Source organism: Lutra lutra, chromosome 18, assembly GCF_902655055.1.
Source record: "Lutra lutra chromosome 18, mLutLut1.2, whole genome shotgun sequence".
Classification (NCBI taxonomy): Eukaryota; Metazoa; Chordata; class Mammalia; order Carnivora; family Mustelidae; genus Lutra; species Lutra lutra.
In genome coordinates, this window is record NC_062295.1 from 32,794,320 (window position 1) to 32,819,319 (window position 25,000).

The following is a 25,000-nucleotide window of genomic DNA, read 5'->3' on the forward strand; positions in this document are numbered from 1 at the left end:
GTGTCCGAGTGTGTGTCTGTCCGTCTGTGACTGTCGGTCACCGTTTGTCTGGAGCTGTCACTGCCTGCGACTGTCCGTCTACGTGTCTGTCTCCGCGGCTTCTGTCCGTCTGTCACTGTGGGTGTCTGCTCCGGCGCTGCAGGTCTTTCCGTCGTGTCACTATGTGTCTGTCCGTCTGTCGGCGTCTGTCACTGGAGTCCGTCCGGGCCCCCGGGGTCTCTGGGTCTCGCCTCCGAGGGAGGGAGAGGGAGGGGAGGTGGCAGCCCGGGAAGGCGGGGAGGGGCGGGGGCGGAGACAGTGGGCGGGGGCGGGGGCGGGCGGGGGCGCCGTGCGGCCCGGAGGGGGTGTGTGCGGGGGGCCGGAGGCGGCGGCTGTCAGAGTCGGCTCAGCCAGCGCCGGGGAACATCGGCCGCCTCCAGCTCCAGGCGCGGCCCGGCCCGGCCCGGCTCGGCCGCCTCAGGTGAGTCTCCCGCCCCGGCCGGGACCCTCCCCCGGCCCGCGGCCCGTTCCGCGTCCGGGAAAATGTGCGCTCCCGGAGGGATCCGGGCCCCCCAAACGGGACGCCCACCGCGCCCCCGGGGCTGCCCAGCGACGCCCCCCGCCGCCCCACACTCATCCTTAACTCTTCCCTCGCCGCCGCATACTTACGGTCGTCCGCGCGGGAGCCGGCACCCCGGAGGGCCGGCCGCCGCCTCTGCTCTCGAATTCCTGGGGGGACCCCTGAGCGCCCCTTCCCCCGCCCGCCCCCAAGTGTAGGGCCACTGGAAGACGCCCCCTCCTTGGGGCGGAACCCGAGCTGCGCATGTTGCTGGCGCCGGGCTGACTACCCCCCCCACCCAGATCCCGCAACCCCAGCGCCCCTGCGCAGCGCTCAGCCGAAGCCCCCTCCGAGGCCCAGGCGTCCCCCTCCCACGGGGACTCCGTCTCTATTTGGGGAAAGGGGAGGCTCAGCGGAAGCCCCGAGTTATAATTAGCCCCACTCGGGTTTCCTAGTTAATCCCCAGCACCACCACCACCACCCCAGCCTCAGGGCGGCGGGGGTTGGCTGGGTGAGAGGTGACCGCCGCGAGAGGGGGGAGTTCCGACCCGGGGAATTTTGATCCCTTGGCTGGAGATGCCGGAACCACAGCAGCTGCTGCCCCAAAATAGCGCCCTCGCCCCTGCAGCCGGGGATCTCCGGAGCTTCGAGAACACAGGCCTCCCGGTTCGCCCTTCAGACCCCTCCGCAATGCCCGCGAGCCTCCAGACCCCCGCCCCGAGTTCCCGGCTCTCGGACTCGGGGCGGGGAGCGCCGTCCTTTTCTCGGTCTCTACTGCCCCCCACTGGCGGCAGCGTGCCCCGCAGCATCGGATGCATGGGGGACTCCAGTCCTGGGGGACCCGGGCTGGCGAGCCTGATCTCTGAGGCTAGGCGAGGCGAGTGCGCAGCTGACCGGCACCCACGGGTACCAGCGCCCCGTGCCAGACAGTGGATGAGGAGGGGCAGGGCAGGGTGGGACAGGGTGTGGAGTAAGCAGGATTTGGGGTACCACGAGACCTGTAGCTCCCACAGCCTTGAATGCCCAACCCAGCCCCCAGGCCCCCCCCCCAACACCCCCCACCCCCCGGCCCCAACTCAAGAGAGCCTGCGTCTTCACACCGCCACCACCACCGCAAGCCTCCCCATCAGCGCCTCCAGTCAGTGAGGGCCCCGCCCCTGTCTGGTGGCCTGTGTGTGGATTGCGGCCTCTGGTGCGGGTGTCTGCGCTGCTCCGGCTGGGCCCAACGCAGTCCACCCAGCTAGGGGAAGGAGGTGAGGGTGGTGGGCACTCAGTGGGGCAAGAGAAGGGATAGCCTGGCAGGCCTCATCTCTGTTGCCTCCGTTGGTCTGTCTGGGTGTCATGTGTGTGCCCGATCTCTGTCCCCTCTTGGCTTCTCTCTGTCTGCCTGTGTCCTTGCCTTGGCCTGACTCCCTCCCTCCGTTTCTCTCCACTCTCCCAACCTGCCCCACCTCCTCTGCAGCCCCACGATAACCCCTGGGCAAGAGTGTTACCTAATCTCCTCGCTCCTGGCAGCCTCAGACCTTCACCCTCTGCCTTTCTGTCTCCCAGCAGACGCCTGCCTGGCCTGGCAGCCATGAGGCCCCCCTGGTGTCCCCTGCACACGCCCTCCCTGGCTTCCCCAATCCTGCTCTTCCTCCTCTTCCTCCTGGGAGGAAGGGCAGAGGCTGAGGACCCGGAGCTGCTGGTGACTGTGCGTGGGGGCCGGCTGCGGGGCATCCGCCTAATGGCCCCTGGGGGCCCTGTCTCCGCTTTTCTGGGCATCCCCTTCGCAGAGCCACCTGTGGGCCCCCGTCGCTTTCTGCCACCGGAGCCCAAGCGGCCCTGGCCGGGGGTGCTAGATGCTACAGCCTTCCAAAGTGTCTGCTACCAATATGTGGACACCTTGTACCCCGGCTTCGAGGGCACCGAGATGTGGAACCCGAACCGTGAGCTGAGTGAGGACTGCCTCTACCTCAATGTGTGGACACCATACCCCCGGCCTGCGTCCCCCACCCCTGTCCTCGTCTGGATCTACGGGGGTGGCTTCTACAGTGGGGCCTCCTCCCTGGACGTGTATGACGGCCGCTTCCTGGCCCAGGCTGAGGGGACTGTGCTGGTGTCCATGAACTACCGGGTGGGAGCCTTTGGCTTCTTGGCCCTGCCAGGGAGCCGGGAGGCCCCAGGCAACGTGGGTCTACTGGATCAGAGGCTGGCATTGCAGTGGGTGCAAGAGAACGTGGCCGCCTTCGGGGGCGACCCAACGTCAGTGACTCTGTTTGGGGAAAGTGCCGGTGCTGCCTCGGTGGGCATGCACTTGCTGTCCCCTCCCAGCCGGGGCCTTTTCCACAGGGCTGTGCTGCAGAGCGGTGCACCCAATGGCCCCTGGGCTACGGTGGGCGTGGGAGAGGCCCGCCGCAGGGCCACACTGCTGGCCCGCCTCGTAGGCTGTCCCCCAGGGGGTGCTGGTGGCAATGACACAGAACTGGTTGCCTGCCTGAGGACAAGGCCCGCTCAGGACCTGGTAGACCACGAGTGGCACGTGCTGCCTCAGGAAAGTGTCTTCCGCTTCTCTTTCGTGCCTGTGGTGGATGGAGACTTCCTCAGTGACACACCCGAGGCCCTCATCAACGCTGGAGACTTCCACGGTCTGCAGGTGACTAGTGGCTGGAAGGGTTGGAGCTGGTTCCTCTAGGCCTGTTCTCCCACCCACCCCCAGCCCCCAGACCCCTGGGGACCCAGGCATGAAGGCTCCTCAAGATCCAATTCCCAAAGGCCTGGGCTTCTGGCCCCATGGCCACCCCTTCCTCCCTGAGAGCTCAGATCCTGGGGTGGTCAGTGGGGCAGAGAGAAAAGGAAACATGGGTACATTTTCTCTTTCTCTCTGTCCCTTCCCCAACCTCCTACTCTTTTCCTCCATGGTTCTGGGGTCTATAACTATTGATCTCTCTGGCTCTTTGTCCATCTGTTTCTGTCTGCCTGTCTGTCTGTGCCCCCCCCCATCCCTCCATCCTGTCCCCTCAGGTGCTGGTGGGTGTGGTGAAGGATGAGGGCTCCTATTTTCTGGTTTACGGGGCCCCAGGCTTCAGCAAAGACAACGAATCTCTCATCAGCCGGGCCCAGTTCCTGGCCGGGGTGCGGGTCGGGGTCCCCCAGGCGAGTGACCTAGCTGCCGAGGCTGTGGTCCTGCATTACACAGACTGGCTGCACCCTGAGGACCCAGCGCGCCTGAGAGAGGCCATGAGTGATGTCGTGGGAGACCATAACGTCGTGTGCCCTGTGGCCCAGCTGGCTGGGCGACTGGCTGCCCAGGGGGCTCGGGTCTATGCCTACATCTTTGAACACCGCGCATCTACGCTCTCCTGGCCCCTGTGGATGGGGGTGCCCCATGGCTACGAGATCGAGTTCATCTTTGGACTCCCTCTGGAACCCTCACTAAACTATACGGCCGAGGAGAGAACCTTTGCCCAGCGACTGATGAGATACTGGGCCAACTTCGCCCGCACAGGGTCAGCAGTACTGAGGGGAGGAGGGCCCCCAGGAGCCAGAGAAGCAAGAGGAGGGGACAGGGAGAGAGGAGGACAGACTGGGGCAGACCGAAAGGGCCGGAGAGGGAGGGAAAAGTTCACAAAAGAAAGGAGACAAAGAGGGAGACAGAATGACAAAGGAGACTGGAGAGGAAAGGATGGCAGGTCCAATAGAGCCCAGGAGAGGTGGGGGAGGGAAGCGTAGAGAAGAGAGACAGGGAGACAAAGAAGTTACCGTAGTACTTAGGAGCTAGAACTGTAGACCGCTGGGTTCAGGTGGGCCAGCGATACAGTCACATGTATGTGTAGTAGCATTTGACTGCACATGTATATGTAGTCACACACCGGTTTACCTGTCCGAAGAAGGGGACCACAACTCCGACATCACATGGGTGTTGTCAAAAGCAAAAACAAGATGTTTGTAGAGCTAGGACCGAGCCTGCTTACACAGTAAGGGCTCATAAATCCTAGCGATGTTTTAAATGGGATAAACAAAGACAAAGGTGGGGCAGTAAAGCTGAGGGAAAGGCAGAAAGAGAGAGGGCAGGAGGAAAGGGATGGCTCCAGCTGATGGGAGATCCGGGAGACCAGAAAGAAGGGTTAAAGAGGTGGTGGGAAGGGGATGTGTTCTCCAGGGAGCCAAAGAGGGCTCGGGTCGGGGGGCAGCCTGCCTCCTCCTGCTCTCCATCGCCAGTCCACGGTCCCTAGGGCGGGCGGGGCAGGCTTGCCAGAGGCTGAGCCTTCCCTTTCCTTCCGAAGGGACCCCAATGACCCCCGGGACCCCAAAGTCCCACAGTGGCCACCGTACACGGCGGGAGCGCAGCAGTACGTGAGCCTGAACCTGCGGCCGCTGGAGGTGCGCCGGGGGCTGCGCGCCCAAGCCTGCGCCTTCTGGAACCGCTTCCTCCCCAAATTGCTCAGCGCCACCGGTATGCAGGGGCCAGCGGGCAGGGGCTGGGCGGAGGAGGGCAAAAAAGGGGAGCGAAAAGAGAGAGGGGAGTGGGAGCCGGCCGGGTGTAACCCCTCTCTTCTCCCCCCACCAGCCTCGAAGGCTCCCAGCACCTGCTCAGGCCCCGCCCACGGGGAGGCTGCCCCGAGGCCCAGGCCCGGCCTTCCCCTGCCCCTCCTTCTCCTCCTCTTCCTCCACCTCTCCCGGCTCCTGCGGTTGTGACCACGGCCACTTACCCCTCCGGCCTCAGGGGACCCCTCCTCTAATGAGTGGTCGGACAGTGGGGAAGGGCCCCACTCAGGGATCTCTGACCCAGTGCACCCTCCCTCCTCAACCCGAGAGACTCAAACCGGCCAGGGCTGGGAGGGGGTGGTGACCTATGACCCGTCTCAGGGACCCACACGCCTTTGTTGTCTAAATGGAAATGAAAACGCCAGTTTTCTTTTTTTACAAAATTATTTGGAGCCGGAGCCTGGTGTCGGGGGCAGAGGGCGGGCCCGGGAGCTAGACAGCACCCCCTAGTGGGGCTATAACAGTCAACCTTTTCTGTCTCTTCTCTTTTCCCCACCAACCTACGGATCCTCCCCTCTTCTGATCCTTTCTGTCCCACTGTCTTCCGGTCATTTTCTCCTCCCCGAACCCCTTCCTTCCCGCCATCCTGCTCTGGCCCCTCCACTCCCATCCGTCCTCTGGTCTTGTCTTTCGCATATTCTCCTGATCCTATTTCCACTGTCCTGCGTGCCCCCCTGCATTCTCCGTGTATTCTGCACTCACGCCCCCCCACCACCATGTACGTTCCCTGACCTTCCCCTTGTCCTCCTCCAACCCACTTGCCGGGCGCCCTGGCCGCAGACACACTGGACGAGGCGGAGCGCCAGTGGAAGGCCGAGTTCCACCGCTGGAGCTCCTACATGGTGCACTGGAAGAACCAGTTTGACCATTACAGCAAGCAGGATCGCTGCTCAGACCTGTGACCCAGACGGGACCCCCACGTCTCCCCGCCCAGCTCGCCCCGTCCGGCCCACTAGCTGTATATACTTATTTAAGGGCTGGGTTATAATACGGAGGAGCCCTAGACCCTACTTCCCCACCCCGAGTATCCCCGGAGGCTCCCCGTCCTCTGCATGTCTCGGGCCGAGCCCCTCCCCCGCGGTGCCTTCGCCCCTCTGGGCTGCCAATAAACTGTTACAGCCACAGCAGTGTGCGCGACTAGGGAGCGGGGACCGGGCCTCAAACACCAGGGCTGAGTAGACAGAGCGGGGCGGGTGTGACAGCCACCCGAACTTGCAGACCTCTGTAGCGGGGCGGAGCGTGCCGGCTCCCACCACGCTACCCCGCTGCGCCCACCGCCCCGCGCCCCGCCTCAGGAGGCGGGGCTCGCGCCTGCGCAGTAGCGACGGCTGCGCGGCGGTGCATTGTGGGAGCCCTGCGGAGGGCGCTTTACCCGCGACTGCGGCTCGGGACTCTGCGCTGCGGGAGACCGGCGAGAACGTCCCCGAGAGCCCGCACGCCGGTCCTGCCTGCGGCTAGCTCAAGACCCAGGTCCAAGAGGAAGCGCTGGAGCCGGAGTTCCGTCCGCGCCGCCAGGACGCGTCTACCCGACCTCGACCCCCGCCGCCCGCCCTGGAGCCGCTGAAGGACGTCCACCTGGGCCTGGCCCCGCCCACCCGCGGCCCCGCCCGCCTGGCCCTCCTCTCGGGCCACTACCTTTACTATCACTATGGCTGCGATGGTCTGGACGACCGGGGCTGGGGCTGCGGCTATCGCACTCTGCAGACGCTGTGCTCGTGGCCAGAGGGCCGGCCCGTGGGCGTGCCCGGACTGACGGCCGTGCAGGCGGCTCTGGAGGACATGGGTGACAAGCCCCCCGGGTTCCGGGGCTCCCGGAGCTGGATTGGTTGTGTAGAAGCCAGCCTCTGCCTCGACCACTTCGGAGGACCCCAGGGGCGCCTGTGCCACGTACCCCGTGGAGCAGGTCTTCAGGGGGAACTGGAGAGGCTTTACTCCCACTTCGCTGGGGGCGGGGGGCCTGTAATGGTTGGGGGGGATGCAGATGCCCAGTCCAAGGCCTTACTGGGAGTCTGCCTGGGTCCAGGCACAGAAGCCTATGTTCTGGTATTGGACCCTCACTTCTGGGGTGCTCCGAAAAATCCCAGTGAACTACAGGCAGCTGGGTGGGTAGGATGGAGAGAGGTAGGCACAGCCTTTGACAGCAACTCCTTCTACAACCTGTGTTTGACCAGCTGCAACTCCCAGAAGCAGCAGCATGCCCTGGACTGAGGCTTAGGTCCCAGAATGGAAACTATCTCTGGACTCAAACATACCTAAATAAACCCTTTACTCCAAGGCAAAAGCTGCCTGGGTCTTTGGAGTCAATAAAATGGTGCAGCTCAGCTAATTATGGCCCCAGCCAATCTTTGGGAGAATTTGGGGAGGTACATAATAAATAATCACTCACTATGGAAGTGCTTTTATTGGCAGTAGGGCTGAACGTACAAAAAAAATTCTCAGCTGGATAGGACCAGGCAGTCACAATTCTAGACGAGGCCAGGAGTGAGGAGAAGTGGAGGGCTCAGAAGAAGTCCACGTCATCTGGAGCGTCCAGGTCACGGTATTCCACAATGGCCCGTGGGTCTCCTCGGACCATCCTGTGAGATATGGAAGAGGTAAGGTGGGAGGACAGTTGAGGGTCCCTGAAAGGGAGCCTGAAGAGGGCAAGAAAGCTTGGACATCTTAGCTCATTCTCACCTGTTCCGAGGCTTCCCGGGATAACCTCCTTGGCCTCGGAAGGCATCATAGTTCCCTCGGCCAGCACCATAGGGGGCGTGAGGGTATGGAGGCCCTCCTGTGGGGACCGCAGGGCGGACAGCACCAGCTACACAAGAGATTGAGATTGAGTTGAAAATCTGTGACCTCAACTATACCTTGGTTTAGCTTCCTTTCTCCCAGCCCCTCACAGCCACTAGGCCCTTTCAAGTCTCCCCCTATACTTACCTCCATAGCCCAAGATGGGGGGCCGGGGCTGACCATAGGGCATCAGGCCCTGGGGAGTCTGGTGTGGGTAGGGGAGTCCCGGCGTCAGGCCTGGGGGGAGTACAACATGGACAGGAACATGAATTACTGCGGGAGGGGTTGGGGGGGGGGGAATGACCATTGGCTTTTAGGAATACTGCCTGAGTGGAAAAGAATGTTTTCGGAGGATCATAGGATAAAGAGAACCAGGAGTCCTTGATAGTCAAGGGAGTGGGAATGTGGCAGACCCTCATGGATCGTATCTTACTCTGGGCAGGGCCAGGTGGCTGAGCTGGCTTGATCTCCGGCAGAGCCGGGCGCTTGGCATCAGTGAGAAAGTTGTTAAAAAATGCAACCTCCTTCTTCACTTCCTCAATCTTCTCTGCATGCTTGTTGAAGATATGTTTGCGTACAAACTCAGGGCCCTGGGTAAAGAGAGAGAGGATCAGAACAGAGCAAGCAATGTGGAAGGATAATCGACCTCCCCGCCCACCAGTTCCAGAGCCAATTCCTCCCCAGGCCAGAGGCGGCTTCCTGGCTCAACCCCTTCCACCCACAGTTCTAACACAGCTCCCTACCATCCCAGACCTTGAATTTCTTGCCACTGAGAGGGCATAGCCACTTATCCTTGCCCAGTTCCTGGGTGTTAGAGGTGACAAACTTCTCCACTTCCTGCTCGGGGTCTTTGCGCCCCATCTTCTGAGCCTCTTCCTCGGAAAGAGATTCCCGCACACTCAGCAGCGGAGTCAGCTTCTCCTCAAATGTCTTCTGCCACTCTAGCACTGTGGTTTGGGAACAAGGACAACAGCGAGCTGGAGAAGGGAGCCAGAAGCAAGGAAGGGACGAGGGGTGCCTGGCTGGCTCAGGGCATGTGACTCTTGATCTCAGGGGTCCTGAGTTTGAGCCCCACGTTGGACAGAAAGATTATTTTTAAATATTTAAAGGGGGGGGGGGGAATGAGAGGCTGGGGGGCACCTGGGTGGCTCAGTGGGTTAGCCTCTGCCTTCGGCTCAGGTCATGATCTCAGGGTCCTGGGATCGAGCCCCGCATTGGGCTCTCTGCTTGGCGGGGAGCCTGCTTTCTCCCCTCTCTGCCTGCTGCTCTGCCTACTTGTAATCTCTCTCTCTCTGTTAAATAAATAAATTAAATCTCTAAGGAAAAGAAAAAAAAAAATGAGAGGCTGGGAAGGCACTGCTCCCAGAACACATCTACGACCAGAGGCAGCTGAGAAAGGGAAACCAAAGGGGACTCGGGAGTGGCTGGGAGCCCACCTTCTCCGTGACTGATGCGGTTGGGAGGCATGGGCCCCCGGACATGGACAATGCCACAGCGGTTGGGCATCTCATCCTCATTGGGGTACTCGCAAGTGTTATAATAATCCAGGGAATGCACAATGCGCAAATAGAGAAGGAGTTTGTCCAAAACCTGAGAGAAATCAAAACCTGTGAGTTCACCATGCTCTCCTGGGCCCTCTGCTGCCCCAAGCCAGGAAGGACCCTTGCCCGCCTGCTCTTGCTGGCACCTTGATCAGTTTTTCATCCCGCTCCACGTTGATCTCTGCCGGGTTCCCTTCCTTAGGGGGCTCCTCAGGGGGAGCCCCCCCACTGCTCCCCAGCAGCTCCTCCTCCTCCGCACTCACTTCCTCAATCAGATAGTCAGTGATGTTCTTCAAGATTGGGTTCTGGGAGGGCAGGCTCTGGGAAGGAGGAAGAACAAGGGCAAGTGAGATGACAAGAGAAAACTCAGGCAGACATATAGTCCCAGCAGCTCCTCATCTGAAGCAGAAAGGAATCCAGGGTTCCCCTGGCCTGTTACCACTGCTTTGTTATTTGTCTTTTTCTTACTTATTCTCTCTTAACCAATACATCATCACTATGCCAGTCTGTTCTAGTGGAAGCTGGACGTGCTGCCCAGATAGGCTGAGAACAGGGGATTAACACTACAGACAAGACCAGAGGTGCCCACAGCAGAAGACATGGTATGGGCTGCTTCCGGAGAAGTTTCACGGGGAGTCACTGACTGTTGGCAGAGGAGGTGTCCCAGGCTCAGAGGCCCAGAGCTGGGTCCTGTCATCCAGCGTATGGATCAGCTTTGCAGCCAGCTTGATGTCGTTGCGCACTATCTGCTTGTGCTGGGTAATGCCGTTGATGTTGCGGACTCGGCGAGTCAGGTCTCTGTTCACACCCGGGCTCAGCTCACACTCCCGGAGCTAGAGGGAGCCAACACAAAGCTCACCGACACTTGCCCAGGAAGCAGCAGCTCCAGGAACTGGCCCTATTGACAGGACCAGCGACTGGACCATGAGTTCCCCGAGAACAGGGACCAGGAGCGTCTTAGCGTCTTACTCACAGATACCAGTATATGCTTAATGTGAGCAGAATGGACGGTCAAAGGGACAGAATGAATGAATCAAAGAACAAAGGAATCAGAGGTTGTGTGCAGCACAGAGAGCCCATTCCCAGCACTTACTCGGATATTCTGCAGGTTCCAACAGATCTCTTTGATGTTAACACTGCGGTCAAAGGTCACCCAGCCACGACGGAAAAACCTGCAGAAGAAAAGGTCAGCATAACCCTGGGGTGGAAGGGATCCTGGCCATCAGCCTCCCCTTGTGCCATATCTCCAGGATATCCAGGGTCACTCTCCTCCCCATTCCTTACCTCCTCTCAGGCTGGGGCTCTGACAGCGCCACACGCATAAAGCCTGGGTATCTTTTACAAAGCTGGAAAAACAGAGGAACAGAAACCCCGCTGAGTGATTCAACGTTTCACTTCTTCCTCCAATCCCCCTGTCCTCAGAACCCTGGGACTGCCTTTGACTCTTTACTCAGGTTAGGAAACACCAATAAAGGGCTTAAGAGTAAGGGCACTTAAAGGCAAATGGTGCGATGGGGGCCAGCCCACAAAAGGCATGGGCCCATGAGAAGGAGCTTCCCTGTTGGAGAAACAAGGGTATACATCAGAAGTAGAGTCACATTATCTTCTCCCCGCTTCACCAGCTCCCCCTCCCTGCCACCAAAGATGGAGCCCGGGCGCCATTCCTGCACCCGTGACCGCTCTTCCCCACTCACAGAAATGATCTCTGCCCGCGAGATGTTGGGTGCAATGTTGCGCATGAAGAGGGAGCAAGTCTTATGGAGGGGCCGAGGTTTACATTCCAGCCCAGGAGTGTCCTTAGGCTTCTCCCTTTCTTCTTCTTTGGGCTTCTCCTTTTCCTTGAGTGCCTCTTCTGGGCAGAAAGTGGTGGCAATTGGTGATTTTTTTATTGTTGATTTTTGAGGGGAAGACAGAGAAACAGTCACACTCCTACCTCCACACCCTCATCTCCCTAAAGGGCCGCCCCTGATCAATTTCACCCACTCCCACCTCCCCTACCCCTATTCAGTAGGAAGAGAATGGACTAGAAGCAGAAAATAAAACCCACCAGCCTCCTCCTTCTCTTCCTCAGCTTGGCCACTCTCCGACTCCGACTCCGACTCCGACACACTGCCTTCGTCAAAGCTGTCATCACCGCTGTGCTTCCTGTTCCGCTTCTTGCTACTCTGTGAGCCACGGCAGGAGGGAGGGAGTCAGGTAACCAGGCCCCTGGGCCCAAGACCGATCCCGTGGCAAGAGATACCCTACCTTTTTGGCATCTTTCTCAGAGTCGTCTTTCTTCTCTTCCTTGTCCCCATCACCCTCAGATTTCTTAGTTTTGTCGTCGTTAGAACTGTCGTTTTCAGCCTGCAGGTAAAGACAATCCCAGGCACATCCATCTCCCCTGCAACCTTTATCAGAACGCCAGCCCCTCCCTAGCCCTCCGCCTCTCCTGGACCCATCACACAGCCCTCCAGGACCCCAACCACTGAAGCTGCTCCGTCATCCTCCCCAGGTGCTCACAGGCAGCACCCGGCAAGCCCCGCACTGACCTGTTTGCCGTCTTCTTTCTTGTCGTCCTTCTCACTGGCCTTGCGCTCTCCGTCCCCCAGGCCCGGTCCGGCCCGGCCTTCTTCTTTCTTGCTGGGCTCCCCAGGCTTTCCTGCCTGCTCCTCCTCCTCCTCCTGCTCCAGGATGCGCAGATCATTCTCTGTCCCTCCTTCCATCTTAATCACAGCTACCAACAAAGGGAGCAGCGGTCACAATGGCCCTGGCCTTTAGTCTCTGGCCTATCAACTGACTTGTGTTTCCCAACCAAGATCTTGGTCACCGCACATCCTCTTCCCCTCCCAGTCCACACACCTGCATCCAGCATCTTGACAATGGCATCAGCTTTGTCTATGTCCAGGAGAAGATTATCAAACCAGCCACTCTCCATGAGGGACAGGAACACCCTCAGTCGGTTCTGCAGGGCCCCCCGGGCCTCCTGCCGACGCTTCCCCACCTCATCTGGGTGGTACTTAGACCGAAACCTGGGAAGGAAGTAGGGAGGGAAGAGACAAAATAGTCACTGGATGCCACGGCCAGGACATGGGGAGGGGCCCAGGCAAGTCAGGGCTTAGCCCCCATCCTCTCACACCCACAAAAAACCATGAAAGCAGAAAGACTGGGGAGAGGGGTGCACTAGAACCACCCAATACCCCCAAAAGGAACCAGAGGTTATGCTCTGAGAAGATCTGGGGGAGAGCCAGGAACTAAGAGCTCTGGATTTGGGAAAAGCAATGACTACAAGGGGAGGCCAGGGTTAAAGAGGCAGAATGACTGCCCTGAGTCTCTGGGAAACACTAAGTTAAAGAAGTGTCATTTCCCAAAGCTTCCAAGAGGAAGGCTAAGTAGCAGGCCCCAAAGAACCTCCCTCTCCTTGCCAACCCCCAACTAAAGTCATTACAGGACTGCTCCCACCAACTCCCTCCATCCCTAGGTGGAAGAGAGAGGGAAACCTGAAATGCACCAGATAGGAAAAGCCAAAAAAGGCAGAAAAGCTTTCTCCCCACTTGGGAAGAAAAGCAGATGGTGGAGGGACAGGGAAAGACCAAAGGGAGAAACTGAAGTGCCCCTATAACGTCAGGTACTGCCCACAGGGAGAGAGAGAGGAGAGGGGTAGAGGATTAGGATGGAGCATGGAAAGAAAACATTTAAAATAGGACCTTGAGGGGGGAAAAAAAGAAAAAAAAAAAAAAAAAAAAAAAAAAAAAACAGAAAAAATGAAGAGTATGAGAAAAAGCAGAAAGTTAAAGTGTGAGAAAGTCCCAGAAATTGAAAACAAAGGGAAAAAACTGAAGGCCAGAGAAACTGGGGGGGAAAAAAAGGGGGAACAAGTGGTTAGGCAAGGAGCAAGGACAGGGACGGAGAAAGAATGAAAAGTACATGAGAGAATGAGACCGACCAAGACACAGAGAAAGAAGAAGAGGGGACAGTGACAGACAAAACAGAACCACAAGTTGAGCGTGAGAGGAAAGGAAAGCCGCAGGCATCACCTCCAGGATCTTTACCTTGGCCGCTTGGTCAAACAGAGCTCAAGATTTAACTAGCCGCGCCCAGGGCCCATGCTGGCAGGTGGGCCACCGGCTGGCTCCTGGCTGGGGCGTCCCGGCCCAGATGCCCCACCCCCGCGGGGCTCCGCGGTGGGGGCCCTGACTGACTAGCTGCCTGAGCAATCACATTCAGCTAAACCGCTGCATTGTGCACAGCAGTGCCCTGCCTGTCTGCCTGGCCGGGGCAGCGCAGCTCAGCCCAGGGGGCTCATGTATGGGCTGGGTATGGTGGGGGTGGAGGTGGGTTTGCTCCGAGCTCCGTCGATGAGCGGGTGTAGTTCCCAGTTCTGGCTCTTTTCAAGGAGGAGGAGCAGAAAGAGGATGAGGAGGAGGAGGAGCAGGAAGGGGGGAAAAGATGGTTGATTAAAATTAAAACATCCACAAAAGGAAAAAAATTAAAACTCTTTTTCTGTCAAATGACCCTGAGATCTTTGCTTTTTCTTGTCTGGATTCACTCGTTGCTTTTGGGAGAACACCACAGCCACACAGGGTCCCGGCGATCAGGGATGACAATGACCCCATACCAGCAAGCGGGAAGCAGTCTGTCTGCTGCCCCAAGGGAACAGGTGGCTCTGGCCAGCTGCCTGGAGGTGTCCCACTCACTGAGGACAGAGGGGAAGCGAGGTGGGGTGGGAGGCCGTGGCAGACGCTGAAGTGAGGAGGAGAACCCATCAGCCAATGCTGTTGTACTTCCCATCCCCCACCCCCGGGAAGTTCTGGATTGGGGAGAACGGTAGAGGACAGGGCTGCAGGCTCCACTGGCAGGGCCAGGGGAAACATGCTGGGAACAGAAAGGAGGAAGACGGGGGCACTCACCACTCCTCATCTTTATGAGCCAAAAAGAAGTCCTGCATCTGCTGCCTTCGGAAATCCAGCTTATAGTCATTATAGCGCTTCACAGCCTCGGTCTCATCCACAGAGTCATCCAGTGACAGGAGAAACTCCTTGAAGGTCTTCATCACCGGTGGCGGCACACCCAGGTCAATCTCTGCGATGCTGCCCAGCCTGAGGGGGGCCCGGGCAGGAAGTCTTGGTTGCGGGGGAGAGGGTGGGGGGGATGGGGGGGCCAGGGTAGCCAGCTGCCCCCTTCCTTGGCCCACCACGGACACCACCCCAGGCACCGACTGCTACCACCCTCACAGGCACTCCCCTCTGTACCTAACCCGCTTCCCGGCTCCAGCCATGGTCCTTGGCAACCCCAATCCGTCCCCCAAACCTAACATCTCCCTTCTCCCATGAACCCCAGAACCCCAGGTCTTTACCTGGCCTGGATAGGCAGAACATGGTGCTGCATGATGTGGACGTCTGGGTGGCCCCAGGGCTGAGGGGGGCCGTAGGTAGGGCCCCCACCCCCCCCAGCATAGGGCATCTCATAGCCACTGTGGTATGGGTCAGAGCTGTGCTCATCCCTGAGGGTAGGGGACACAAAAGTCAGACAGAGAAGGAAATCATGTCTCCAGAGCACGAAGGAGGATGGGACAGAGGAAGGGGCATATGGAATGTGGTCTCTCACCCAAGGGTTTAGGGGATAAGAAAGATGGGTTTATAAGAAGTCTGAGAAAAGGAAACGATAAAGTCCTCAGTGAGAGTGAAGAACACAGCCGGGGCCAAGTGGAACTGAGGCTGAGGAGAGAAGCCAGAGAAACCGTTGCCACCTCACCAGTCTCGCCTCATGCGCTTCTGCGGGGGGCTGAGCTCGTGGCGGGGAGGAGAGAAGCGCTCTCGCCGATTGCGGTCATAATCCCGATATTCACCCCGACTGCGCCGCTCCCGGCCACGGTCCCACTCTCTGGCGATAAGAACGAGCAACAGTATTAGGACACAGCCAGGCATGCTCCTGGACAGGCCCTTCCTATCCTGAAACACACGACGAAAAGCCCACATTGTAAAACTACTCTCTAAACAGAAAAGAAAAAGACTCTTGCCCGCTGCCATTTCAGCCACTACCCTCAAGCGGACGGCTCTCCAAGCTTGTTTGGCTTCTCCTATTTCCCTGGGAGCAGGGATATCAACCATCACCAGGTACGCAACTTATCAAGCGTCGCCCTCACAGCTCACGCAACCTACTGGCTTGCTAATCTTCTGCCTCAGAGCCTATCAAAGCCGTCCTCTTCCCTGCCCGTCCGTGTGCCCTGACCTTGATCATTTCCCCTGTAACTGCGGCCTCTGGTGAAACGATCTCTGGTCCCTCCCACTTCTCTCTTGTCAAAGTGATCAGTGATCTTTCTCAAACATAAATGCAATCATGCCAGTACACAACACCATTCAAAACCTTGGTTCCTGCTGTCATTCCAGCCTCTCCACCAGTTACCAGCCACCTCCATCCCAACCTTAACCAAACAGACATCCTTTGCCCTGGCCCAGGGGTTTTCAAACGTTTGGTCTAGGGACTGCTAGCCACCCCCCCACACACACTCTAAAATTACTGCAGGGCACCTGGATGGCTCAGTCGGTTAAGCATCTGCCTTCAGGTCAGATCATGATCCCAGGGTCCTGCGATCTGGCCCGGTGTCATCGAGCTCCCTGCTCAGAGGGGAATCTGCTTCTCCCTCTGCACCCCATCATGCATGCACACACTCGCGTGCTCTCTCTCAAATAAAATCTTTAAATAAAAAATTTTTTTAAATAAATAAAATTACAGACTAAAGAGCTTTCCTTACATGGATGACATCAATACTGTACTCAAAACAGGAACAGTACCTATTAATTTTGCAGTTATAAATCAACATAAATTACATTTTTATGAAAAACAACTATTTTCAAAAAAAAATTGTTTTAATAAACAAAGTGCCACTGGGGGGCACCTGGGTGGCTCAGTGGGTTAAGCCTCTGCCTTCGGCTCGGGTCATGATCTCAGGGTCCTGGGATCGAGTCCCGCATCGGGTTCTCTGATCGGCGGAGATCCTGCTTCCCCCCCTCTCTCTCTGCCTGCCTCTCCATCTACTTGTGATCTCTCTCTGTCAAATAAATAAATAAAATCTTAAAAAAAAAAAAAAAAAAAAAAAAAAACCTGAAGAAAATCTAGCCTCACAGATGCATAGTTGGAAAACTAAATACTCTGGGGCGCCTGGGTGGCTCAGTGGGTTAAACCTCTGCCTTTGACTTGATCTCAGGGTCCTGGGATCAAGCCCCACATCGGGCTCTCTGCTCAGCGGGGAGCCTGCTTCCCTCCTCTCTCTGCCTGCCTCTCTGCCTGCTTGTGATCTCTCTCTGTCAAATAAATAAATAAAATCTTTTTTTAAAAAAAAGAAAGAAAACGAAATACTTTAATAAAGAGTCTTTTCAGGTAACTGAAACTATACTTTGACACTACCCAAAACTTGACAAGAGAGTTTCTTTCTTTAAGATTTTATTTGTTTGACAGAGAGAGAGATCACTAGTGAGCAGAGCAACAGGCAGAGGAAGAGGGGAAACAGACTCCCCGCTGAGCAGAGAGCCTGATGCAGGGCTTGATCCCAGGATCCTGAGATCATGACCTGAGCCTAAGGCAGAAGCTTAACCCACTGAGCCACCCAGGCGCCCCTACTCTGCTATACTTAAACCCTTTGTTCTATGTTGTCTCTGGGTGGATCTTAACATATCTTATTATACAACATCAAAATACCATATTCATTAGCATCACTACCTATTCTCATCAAAGAATTCTTAAAGCAACAGGAAATTGTCAAACTCACACTAGTAGTTTAAGTTTTCCAAAATTTTAGTTTTCACTGGAAAGTTCCACTTCCTCACTAGCAACAAAGCTAACAATCTTCCTTGAAGTAATAGATTCTTAGTCTGTTTTCAAGAAAATATCAAATATCCAAGTAGGATTAACTACTGTTTGACAATCTTTCGTTCAGGTAAAAATGGCACCCCACCAAAAACAAAAACCTGTTAGCTGAACTCAAACCTCAATCCCATACTCTTCTTTAAGGTAACTACTACTCCTATCCGCAATGCAAGTGCTTTATGTGTACTTCCCACTCATCATGCATACAAAGATGCATAGACAAAAATCCAACTTAGTAAGATTTTAAATTTTGCTGCTTCATTAAGGACAGGAAGTGAAACTGGCTTTTTTTTTTTTTTGAAGATTTTATTTGACAGATGGAGATCATAACTAGGCCGAGAGGCAGGCAGAGAGAAAGGGGGAAGCAGGCTCCCTGCTGAGCAGAGAGCCCCATGCAGGGCTCGCATGGGGCTCCCTGCTGAACAGAGAGCCCCATGCAGGGCTCGCATGGATCCCAGGAACCTGGGATCATGACCTGAGCTGAAGGCAGAGGCTTTAACGCACTGAGCCACCCAGGCACCCAAAAACTGGCTTTTTTTTAAATGCTTGGTGCCACTGCCTTGACGTGCACTAAGACAAAAGCAGTTTTCCCACCAATGCTACAGCACCAACAACGCAAACAGCAATACAGTGAAAACGACAATCCTACCTTAAAGTTGCTATAAAAATACTTCTAACACCACAAATTCCTAGGGTCTGCGGACCACATTTTGAAAACTGCTACTTTATTATCATTTCTTTATAGGAGGAGAGAGGCAGCAGAAGAGGGAGACAGATTCTTAAGCAGGCTCCTTGCTCAGCAAGGAGTCCAGCACGGGGCCCCTCTCCACACTGTGAGATCATGACCTGGGCCGAAATCAATAGTCTGACGCTTAATTGAACGCACCCTCCCAGGCACCCCTGAGAACCACTACTTTTTTTCTTTTTTTATTTATTTTTATTTATTTCATTTATTTAAGGTTTTATTTATAAAAAAAAAAAAAAGATTTTATTTATGACAGAGAGCGAGAGAAGGAACACAAGCACAGGGGAGCTGGAGAGGGAGAAGCAGGCTCCCTGGGGAGCAGGGAGTCCATATGGGGCTCAATCCCAGGACACTGGGATCATGACCTGAGCCAAAGACACAAGCTTAACCACTGAGCCACCTAGGCGCCCCAAGAACTACTTAAAAACAAACAAATAAACAAACAAGAACTAGAACATGGGCTCTTTTCTGCACACAATTTTATGTCCCCAAGTTCAAACTGTTGACTCCACCTGTGCCTGGGGAATTCCCATTCATCTCTCCAAGTCTTGCTAAGTGTCACTTTCCTGTGCTCTCTCCGACATTATCACCTCCGACACGACTCCCCTACTTTAGATCTGCTCCTTCAACTCTTTACCATCTTTATGACGATCCCTCGTACATACTCAACTGCAGCACACCCAAGGCCATTTTGCCCTCCACTCTAGGCCCCAGACTACAGATTATTTAATCACAGTAACCACTTCTTGGCCCTTCTCAGAATTCGGAACACCTCTGACTTTCTTCTTCCTTACAAAACAGAAGGGGGGAAAAAGCACCACATGGTCTCCCCACTGAAGAAATACACTGACTACAGACTGGAGACTTCCATGACCTCGTTTTTTCAAAATAACACTGAATGAATAAATGCTATCACAGTAAGTCACCTCAAAGCCCCCCCCCCCACCGGAAGGTTTTGTGATGTCCTTTAGATTAAAAAAAAAAAAATCATTTCTCTTAATTAGTTTATTGGAAACTATGTCAGATTTCGCTCAATGAAAAAATCTTAAAAATATTTAACTCAAGGGCATTCCAGAAAGCGAATGACTAGCTGAGTCAAACCTAATCAATTAACCTAACCCTCACTGCCCCAAAGAACTCTTTCTGATTTTAGGGAAGAAATTTAACCATATTCTGCCGCCAGGGAACAGGTCTGGTTGACAAGCCCTCCAGTCTAGTCAATTCTAAAACAACACTTTCTTTGAATCCACCTGTTTCAGGAGTAACTTACAAACAATGAAACTCACGCATCTTAAAGTACGTGCATAAATATTACTTCCTCCTACTCAAACTTGTGGACATTTCAAAAATCGAGCCAGAGCGGGGAAAAAAAAAAAAATCTCTGGCCAACATCGAATGGGTTGACCGACCCGAAACGGCCGAGTATAAGCGACTTCATGGGGTTCGCCCTATAAAAAAGTAATAAAGGCAATGCAATGAGGGCGGAGGGCCACAGAATGAGGCAGGGGGACAAAACTGAGGAAAAGAAGTCTTACCGGTCATTCCAATCGTCCCCTCGACGTCTTTCATCTCTTTCCCGGGAACGGTCATAGTCGCTGCGCTCTCTTCTGAACTTGTCCCTGCGCCTTCGGTCATACTCGTCATCGCTGTCACCCATGGCGCGGTCTGAGGGGGCCTGGAGCCCAGACAGAGGTGGTCAGGGTGCAGAACAATGAGGAGAGGAAAAGCTCCAGAGCCGCTCCGGAGCTGCACGCTCGCCTCCCTCCACAAAAGCCGGCCTTCCGCTGTCTCCTCCATCCTACGCCCTCTCCCCGCGCAGGTGGACGGCTCCGACACTCTACGGGCCCCCCCCCCGGAGGGAGGGGGTCTTCCTGCCCACGCCCGCCGGCCGCCCGAACCCGTTCCCGCCCGCGGCAGCCCCAGCTCTCCAGGCCCCGCCCCTCCCCCACCTGGGAGCGGTCGCGGCCGTTAGCCTCGCGTTCCCGCGGGCGAGCTTTCCGGGAGACCTGGGCCCGCCTCCTGCTTCGGGCGCGCGACGAGGATGGCGCGGGCGATGAGAGGGAGACGCGGGGCTCTTAACGAGGGGGCCAAGGAGACGAAGAGAAAGTGGGACAGCCGGGAATGGGCGGTCGGCGCGCGCCGCTCCCGCAGCGCCTGCGTCACCGACGGAACGGAGCCCCAGCCACAAACTACACCCCCGCGGCCTGAACTGGAACTTAAAACACAGAGCGAGAGGCTGGGAGCGCCCGGGGATGATGGGAAGGGGCGGGGATCCGGAAGTCTCGCGCGCTTTCCGGAGCGAGAACTGCGCGGACGGCAGGAATTACGGGAGCCGAGGTGGTCCAAGCGAGGCCTCGGGAGGGCGGTTGGGATTTCTGGGCTTGAAGGAGACTTTCTTAGGGCCGAAGTCTAAGGTTGCCCTACCTCGGATGTGTCCGGGGCCTGAACCAGTTCGTGTCCAGTTGTTGACCCCCCACTCTGCTCCGGGAGCCTCCTGCCCTCAAGCGGGGATGTTTCCCCTTCTTCTGGCGCAAGGCGCGGAGTTGGGGGGTGCAGGCCTTTAGCAGGATGGAGCAACCATTTTAAAGCATCTCCCACCATTTTGTGCTGCGCCAGAGAGCCCGGCTTTATTGCCGGCTCGGTATTTACCACCTACAAATCCCTATTACTGCTCTTCTGCCACAGGGGCGCCCCAACTTGTAGGCAAAGCCGGCAGACCTGTCTTCTCCCGAACCAGTACTTGGTCGGCCTGGTTATAGGTTGAGGTCTTGATCGACAGACGCAGTCTAAATGCACCACCAACCCCGCAGATAACGCCAAGTCCCTGTCCGGGGAGCGGAGTGTAAAGGCTGAATAGGGCATGCTGCAGCCTCAATCCAAGTACAAAGACGTGGGGTGTCTTTACATCAAGTAACTACGTCTGCAAGCGTGCCTAGTGGCATTGCAAAACTAGGTCTAAGAAGACCCAGCCAGGTTCTGATCTTGGCCATCAGGGAACGTGCAATCTGAGATGGCTTCTCCTACAAAAATACAGACACTCGCAGCAGGTGTGCTTGCATTAGGCTGCTGTGAGAATCAGATGAGACAATACACTTCAAAGTGATTTTGGAAACTCTTGAGGAACTATTATTTCACGACCAGAGGAAGAGACAGCATTTGGTGACAAAGTTGTAAAGGCAGATGTCAGGGAGGGTGGCTGATGGGAAGGGGGATGTTATAATGTTTCTGGAAAGACTCAGCAGTCAGTGGTGACGGTGGCCGAGAGCTCCTGGATGCGCCAGGCACTACACGCCTTGCACAAGATGTGCCCGTCCAATGGGTAGCAGCCCTGACACTCGCCCTCGGAGGACAGCAGCAGCCCACACTCCTGTTAAGACAGAAGAAACAGCTTTCTACCAGGCCCGGAGCCCTGGCTTCCACACACCCAGCACCCAGGACCCCAAGAACTTCCCCTTCCCCTTGCCCAGGCCCCCCTGACCTCGCACTTGTAACAGCCAATGTGAAAACTGCGATCCAGAGCAACGATTCGTACGGTCTCCTCCTGACCTGGCTCGGGCATGATGGCCCCACCACACACCGAGCATCGTGGGGCAAACTTCCTGCGGGGAGGGGGGAAGGGAACCAAGAAGATTGTTAAATCCCTGAGTTGGAGGGGACTAACCATGGAACCCAGAGAGGGTCGGATACTCGAGGGAATGGAAGAGGCCCGAGGTATGGTATTGGATCTTAGAAGAGAGAGAGAGACGGGTAACAAGAAACAAAGCCAGGGGTGGGAAACTGGAGAGGCTGGTACTGGGGCATGAAGGAGAAATGAGGAAGATGGGGAGGGTCAACCATCCTGAGACAAAGATGGGAGATGCGGCCTGACCTGTGGAAGTCCTCGATGCAATGGATCTGGCTGGTGGCGTCCACTGTGAAAGGGATGCCATCAAGGCCACGGTGGCACACCACACAGGTGAAGCAGCTGGGATGGTAGGCCTTCCCCATAGCCCGCAGGATCCGGTCCAAGATGGGTTGGGAGCACGTGGAGCACTTCTCCAGGGTGGCCTATTTGGAAGAAGGGTGGGAAGTTCAGGGCTGAGGCGGCTCAGGCCAGGAAGGCACCTTGCCGGCCCACCCATCTGTTTTCGTAGCTCCCTGCAAGGGATTCAGGGAAAAGCGGCCTTGAACAGATCTGAGTGTAAGTCCCAGCACCGCGACTTCCTGGAGAAGTGATTTTTGTCTTTGAGCTTCGGTTTCCTTCCATAGGAATGGCTGTTCCGTTGGGGGGGGGGGTAGTGGTGTGGGAATTTAACATACATCCCCTTAACTCTAAAATAAACGTCTCACGTTTGTAAAGGACTCTTGTCCTTTCCCTCCAGCAGCCAGTGATTTTGCTACTTTTCTCCCTTCTTTCCTATCAGTTTCGTCCCCTGGCTTTGAGCTCCGTTCCTCTTCGGGGCTTGGACATCTAGTCCCCCACCTTAGATGGAAGCCCCCCGCCTCCTGCTGCTGCTGACTCCAGCCCCCAGCACACCCACTCACCACGTAGCAGCTCTCACAGTATGCCCTCCTCTCCACGGCGTAGAAATGCTGGCCCCGAAGCTGGGCCCGGCACGTGGAGCACACGAAGCAGCCAACGTGAAAGACGCGGTCCAGGGCCACAACGCCAGCCCCGTCCCCAACCACGTCTTCTCCACAGCCGCCACAGCGCCCTGGGGACAAGGAGGGACAGGGTCCATCAGCGTAGATCAGGAAGGTGGAATGGCGGTCCTTCTGACTCTCCAGTCCCCTGTCCCCCGCTCTTCCCACCTCCCGTTCACCCGCTCACCGAAGTACTCCCCAGTGGGAGGGTGGTTCATGTCGTGCACCAGCTTCTTGGTCAGCCTCTCGAGCTCCTCCTCAGGAGGCTGGCTCAGGGGGACCTGTGAGGGCGGAACCAGGGGTTCAGCCCTCCCTCGAGCTCCCTATGCTGTCAGACTCGCTGAGGGGACCAGGGAATTCCACCCGAAAGCTCATCTGAAGAGGTCTCAGCCCAGGGCCCGGGGGCGCACCCCTAGGAGCCAAGGTACAGCTCCCGCTCCTCCCTCTTGTATCTCCTGACCAGCACCACACCCCTGGGGGATCCAGAGCACCAACACCCCGGGCCTCCGACAACCAGGACATGAAACACTACCCCCGCTGCACCCAATCAGTGTCTGTGAGGACGCCCAAATCCCGGTACCCGGGGCTTACCTGGGGCCCGTACCCGCCTCCTCTTCCTCCTCCTGCAGCCTCCTCTTTAACCCCCGGCCCTGGCTCCCGGTGGCTCCTATAGCCAGCCCCCCAGACTTCACCTCGGCCTGGGAGAGGAAAGTGGGGGCCTGGGAGAGCCCCGGAGGCCTGAGAGGCCCCCCGCCTGGGAGGGCCACAGCCTCTCACTGGTTGTGCCACCTTCACTTGCACAGGGAAGGCAGGGCCAGCGGGGGTGCTGGCTGTGGCATAGGAAGCCGGAGTGGGGGCCCCGTAGGGGGACGCTGAGAGCTCTTGGGGAGGAATAGGAACACTCCCTCCATTCGGCTTCAGGGAGCCCGAGCCCGAGCGGTAGGCATGGGGCTGAGGAGGCTCATAAGCCTGGGGAAAAACACAGACCAGGAGTGAGCAGGCCCGTTCCAAGACACACATCTGCAGGAAACCCCCCGTGTGGGTGTGACCCCAAGGTAAGCGCTGGGCTTTGACAAGGGCCCACGTTCAAGAGGCTGATGAGCAAGAAGCCTTGGTGGCCCAGCTTCTTCCATGCTCCCATATGCATCACTCACACGTGGAGGGGGAGGAGGTTGAGGGGGGCTAGGCTGAGAATCTAGAGAAGGGACCAGGCTGGGGAATGGGGAGGAGGGCAGGAGACAAGGAGCAGGGGTGGGACGGTGGGGGGGGGGGTGTCACCTGCCGGTCTGGCCGTCGTGGAGCATGACCACGACCTCCATCCAGCTCAGCCAGCATGCTGGTCAGCGAATCTATCTCGGCATCCAGACTCCCTGGACGCAAGGCCCCCCTATCCGGGGGGAGCCCCTGGGGATGGAACAAAAGCAAGGAGAATTCAAATCACTTGCCCCGGGTGCCCCCACCTCCCACCCCCCAATTCCAGTCCTCACCTGTGAGCGCTGGGGTGCTCCATGGCACCCCACCCAGGCGAGCCCCCGATCATCCGGTCCCCCGGGGGCCTGGTAACACTGCTCAGATGGGAGGGGGCAAAAATTGACCCTGGGGTGGGGCTGAAGTGCTGGGGTGAGGGAAGAGAGAGCCAAGGTGGGGACAGGGAAGGGGAGGAGGGTGACACGTGTGGAGGCTGCCCTCTTGGGTCCCTCTTCCTCCCTCCCCCACACACCTGGGGTCCGAGAACACAGCAGGAGGAGCAGGAAGCCGGAAGGGCTTCAGGGAAGGGCTTCAGGGAAGGGGCGGCAGGGACAGGCGGGAGGCAGGAGGCAGGAGCCAGAAGGCAGAGGTGAGCACGGAATGGCCAGTGGCCTCCTCGGGGGCACCGGGGCTGCCTTACCTGCTCCATGGGCTGGCGGCGGCCCCGGGGCGCCTCGGGGGGGTGCTCTCCCCTGAGGGGATCTTGCAGACTCCAGCTGCCTTGGGGGGAGCCAGGTGGGCCCCGACATGGCCTGGAACAGGGGACTCCAGATAGCAGTCAGGCCTCGTGTAGTCTCGAGCCTCTGGTCTTGACCGCTTCTTCCGTCCCACACCTCGTTTGGAACTCCAGGAAAGAAACTTTTTCTGGCTTTTTTCTTTTCCCCTTCCTCCCCAATTTTGGGGACAGCCACGCCCCCGGTGACGTCACCGCATTCCTGGGGGAGGGTCACGTGGCCCCTAGGCCCTAAACCGCCGTCCCTCCCCCAGTCAGCCCCCTCCTGCCCAGCAGGGAGGGCCTTCCACAGCCGCCTCCGTTTCCACCCGTCCCCCCCAGACTGGCGCCCCAAGTCCTGCACTAGGCCACCTCGCCGCTGGGACGCTCCAGTGCGGCTCTTTCCCACACTCCCCCATATAGATCTCTCCCTCTTCCCGCCCCAC

At 57.2% G+C, this 25,000-nt stretch overlaps 4 protein-coding genes across 10 annotated transcripts; 2 read left to right on the forward strand and 2 right to left on the reverse strand.

The window, feature by feature from the left end:
- The first annotated feature begins 293 nt into the window (after window positions 1-293).
- Window positions 294-5,836, forward strand: ACHE (acetylcholinesterase (Cartwright blood group)). 3 transcript variants are annotated; one of them, XM_047712878.1, is made up of 5 exons: window positions 294-460; window positions 2,093-3,173; window positions 3,542-4,026; window positions 4,804-4,973; window positions 5,088-5,836. In XM_047712878.1, exons 2-5 carry the CDS (start codon window positions 2,115-2,117, stop codon window positions 5,213-5,215), a joined length of 1,842 nt encoding a protein of 613 aa, XP_047568834.1. In that variant the 5' UTR covers window positions 294-460; window positions 2,093-2,114; the 3' UTR covers window positions 5,216-5,836. The 3 variants fall into 3 exon arrangements, with proteins under 3 accessions (XP_047568834.1, XP_047568835.1, XP_047568836.1); XM_047712879.1 differs by lacking the exon at window positions 294-460 and adding an exon at window positions 1,660-1,791; XM_047712880.1 differs by lacking the exon at window positions 294-460 and adding an exon at window positions 1,708-1,791 and having other exon boundaries at window positions 2,090-3,173.
- A 136-nt stretch (window positions 5,837-5,972) lies between these two features.
- UFSP1 (UFM1 specific peptidase 1 (inactive)) lies at window positions 5,973-7,386 on the forward strand. The gene has a single exon (XM_047712891.1). It carries the CDS (start codon window positions 6,845-6,847, stop codon window positions 7,271-7,273), a length of 429 nt encoding a protein of 142 aa, XP_047568847.1. The 5' UTR covers window positions 5,973-6,844; the 3' UTR covers window positions 7,274-7,386.
- Window positions 7,387-7,447: 61 nt separating this feature from the next.
- On the reverse strand, window positions 7,448-20,225 carry SRRT (serrate, RNA effector molecule). 5 transcript variants are annotated; one of them, XM_047712889.1, is made up of 20 exons: window positions 19,921-20,225; window positions 19,507-19,646; window positions 15,115-15,243; window positions 14,717-14,863; window positions 14,271-14,459; window positions 12,223-12,392; window positions 11,913-12,097; window positions 11,629-11,727; window positions 11,429-11,546; window positions 11,076-11,230; window positions 10,666-10,727; window positions 10,475-10,553; window positions 10,026-10,214; window positions 9,528-9,701; window positions 9,277-9,430; window positions 8,594-8,787; window positions 8,274-8,430; window positions 7,988-8,077; window positions 7,742-7,868; window positions 7,448-7,641 (listed from the first exon to the last, which is right to left on the reverse strand). In XM_047712889.1, exons 2-20 carry the CDS (start codon window positions 19,626-19,628, stop codon window positions 7,566-7,568), a joined length of 2,616 nt encoding a protein of 871 aa, XP_047568845.1. In that variant the 5' UTR covers window positions 19,629-19,646; window positions 19,921-20,225; the 3' UTR covers window positions 7,448-7,565. The 5 variants fall into 5 exon arrangements, with proteins under 5 accessions (XP_047568845.1, XP_047568844.1, XP_047568842.1 ...); XM_047712888.1 differs by having other exon boundaries at window positions 11,076-11,233; XM_047712886.1 differs by having other exon boundaries at window positions 7,988-8,089; window positions 11,076-11,233; window positions 19,507-19,636; window positions 19,921-20,224.
- Window positions 20,226-21,071: 846 nt separating this feature from the next.
- Window positions 21,072-24,991, reverse strand: TRIP6 (thyroid hormone receptor interactor 6). Its single transcript, XM_047712890.1, has 9 exons — window positions 24,483-24,991; window positions 24,082-24,209; window positions 23,873-23,998; window positions 23,186-23,563; window positions 22,782-22,875; window positions 22,496-22,665; window positions 21,840-22,018; window positions 21,450-21,570; window positions 21,072-21,338 (listed from the first exon to the last, which is right to left on the reverse strand). The coding sequence occupies exons 1-9, from the start codon at window positions 24,589-24,591 to the stop codon at window positions 21,207-21,209; spliced, it is 1,437 nt and encodes a 478-aa protein (XP_047568846.1). The 5' UTR covers window positions 24,592-24,991; the 3' UTR covers window positions 21,072-21,206.
- Window positions 24,992-25,000: the final 9 nt, after the last annotated feature.

Coding starts and splice junctions, on each gene's coding strand:
- ACHE (XM_047712878.1), top strand. CDS start 2,115: ATGAGGCCCCCCTGGTGTCCCCTGCACACGCCCTCCCTGGCTTCCCCA. Junction 4,027..4,803: donor GCCAACTTCGCCCGCACAGG/GTCAGCAGTACT, acceptor TTCCTTCCGAAG/GGACCCCAATGACCCCCGGG. Junction 4,974..5,087: donor CAAATTGCTCAGCGCCACCG/GTATGCAGGGGC, acceptor TCCCCCCACCAG/CCTCGAAGGCTCCCAGCACC.
- UFSP1 (XM_047712891.1), top strand. CDS start 6,845: ATGGGTGACAAGCCCCCCGGGTTCCGGGGCTCCCGGAGCTGGATTGGT.
- SRRT (XM_047712886.1), bottom strand. CDS start 19,628: ATGGGTGACAGCGATGACGAGTATGACCGAAGGCGCAGGGACAAGTTC. Junction 7,869..7,987: donor CCCCATCTTGGGCTATGGAG/GTAAGTATAGGG, acceptor TCTCTTGTGTAG/CTGGTGCTGTCCGCCCTGCG. Junction 7,642..7,741: donor CCCGGGAAGCCTCGGAACAG/GTGAGAATGAGC, acceptor CATATCTCACAG/GATGGTCCGAGGAGACCCAC.
- TRIP6 (XM_047712890.1), bottom strand. CDS start 24,591: ATGTCGGGGCCCACCTGGCTCCCCCCAAGGCAGCTGGAGTCTGCAAGA. Junction 22,876..23,185: donor GAGGCGGGTACGGGCCCCAG/GTAAGCCCCGGG, acceptor CCGCCCTCACAG/GTCCCCCTGAGCCAGCCTCC. Junction 21,339..21,449: donor TTGGCTGTTACAAGTGCGAG/GTCAGGGGGGCC, acceptor CTGTCTTAACAG/GAGTGTGGGCTGCTGCTGTC.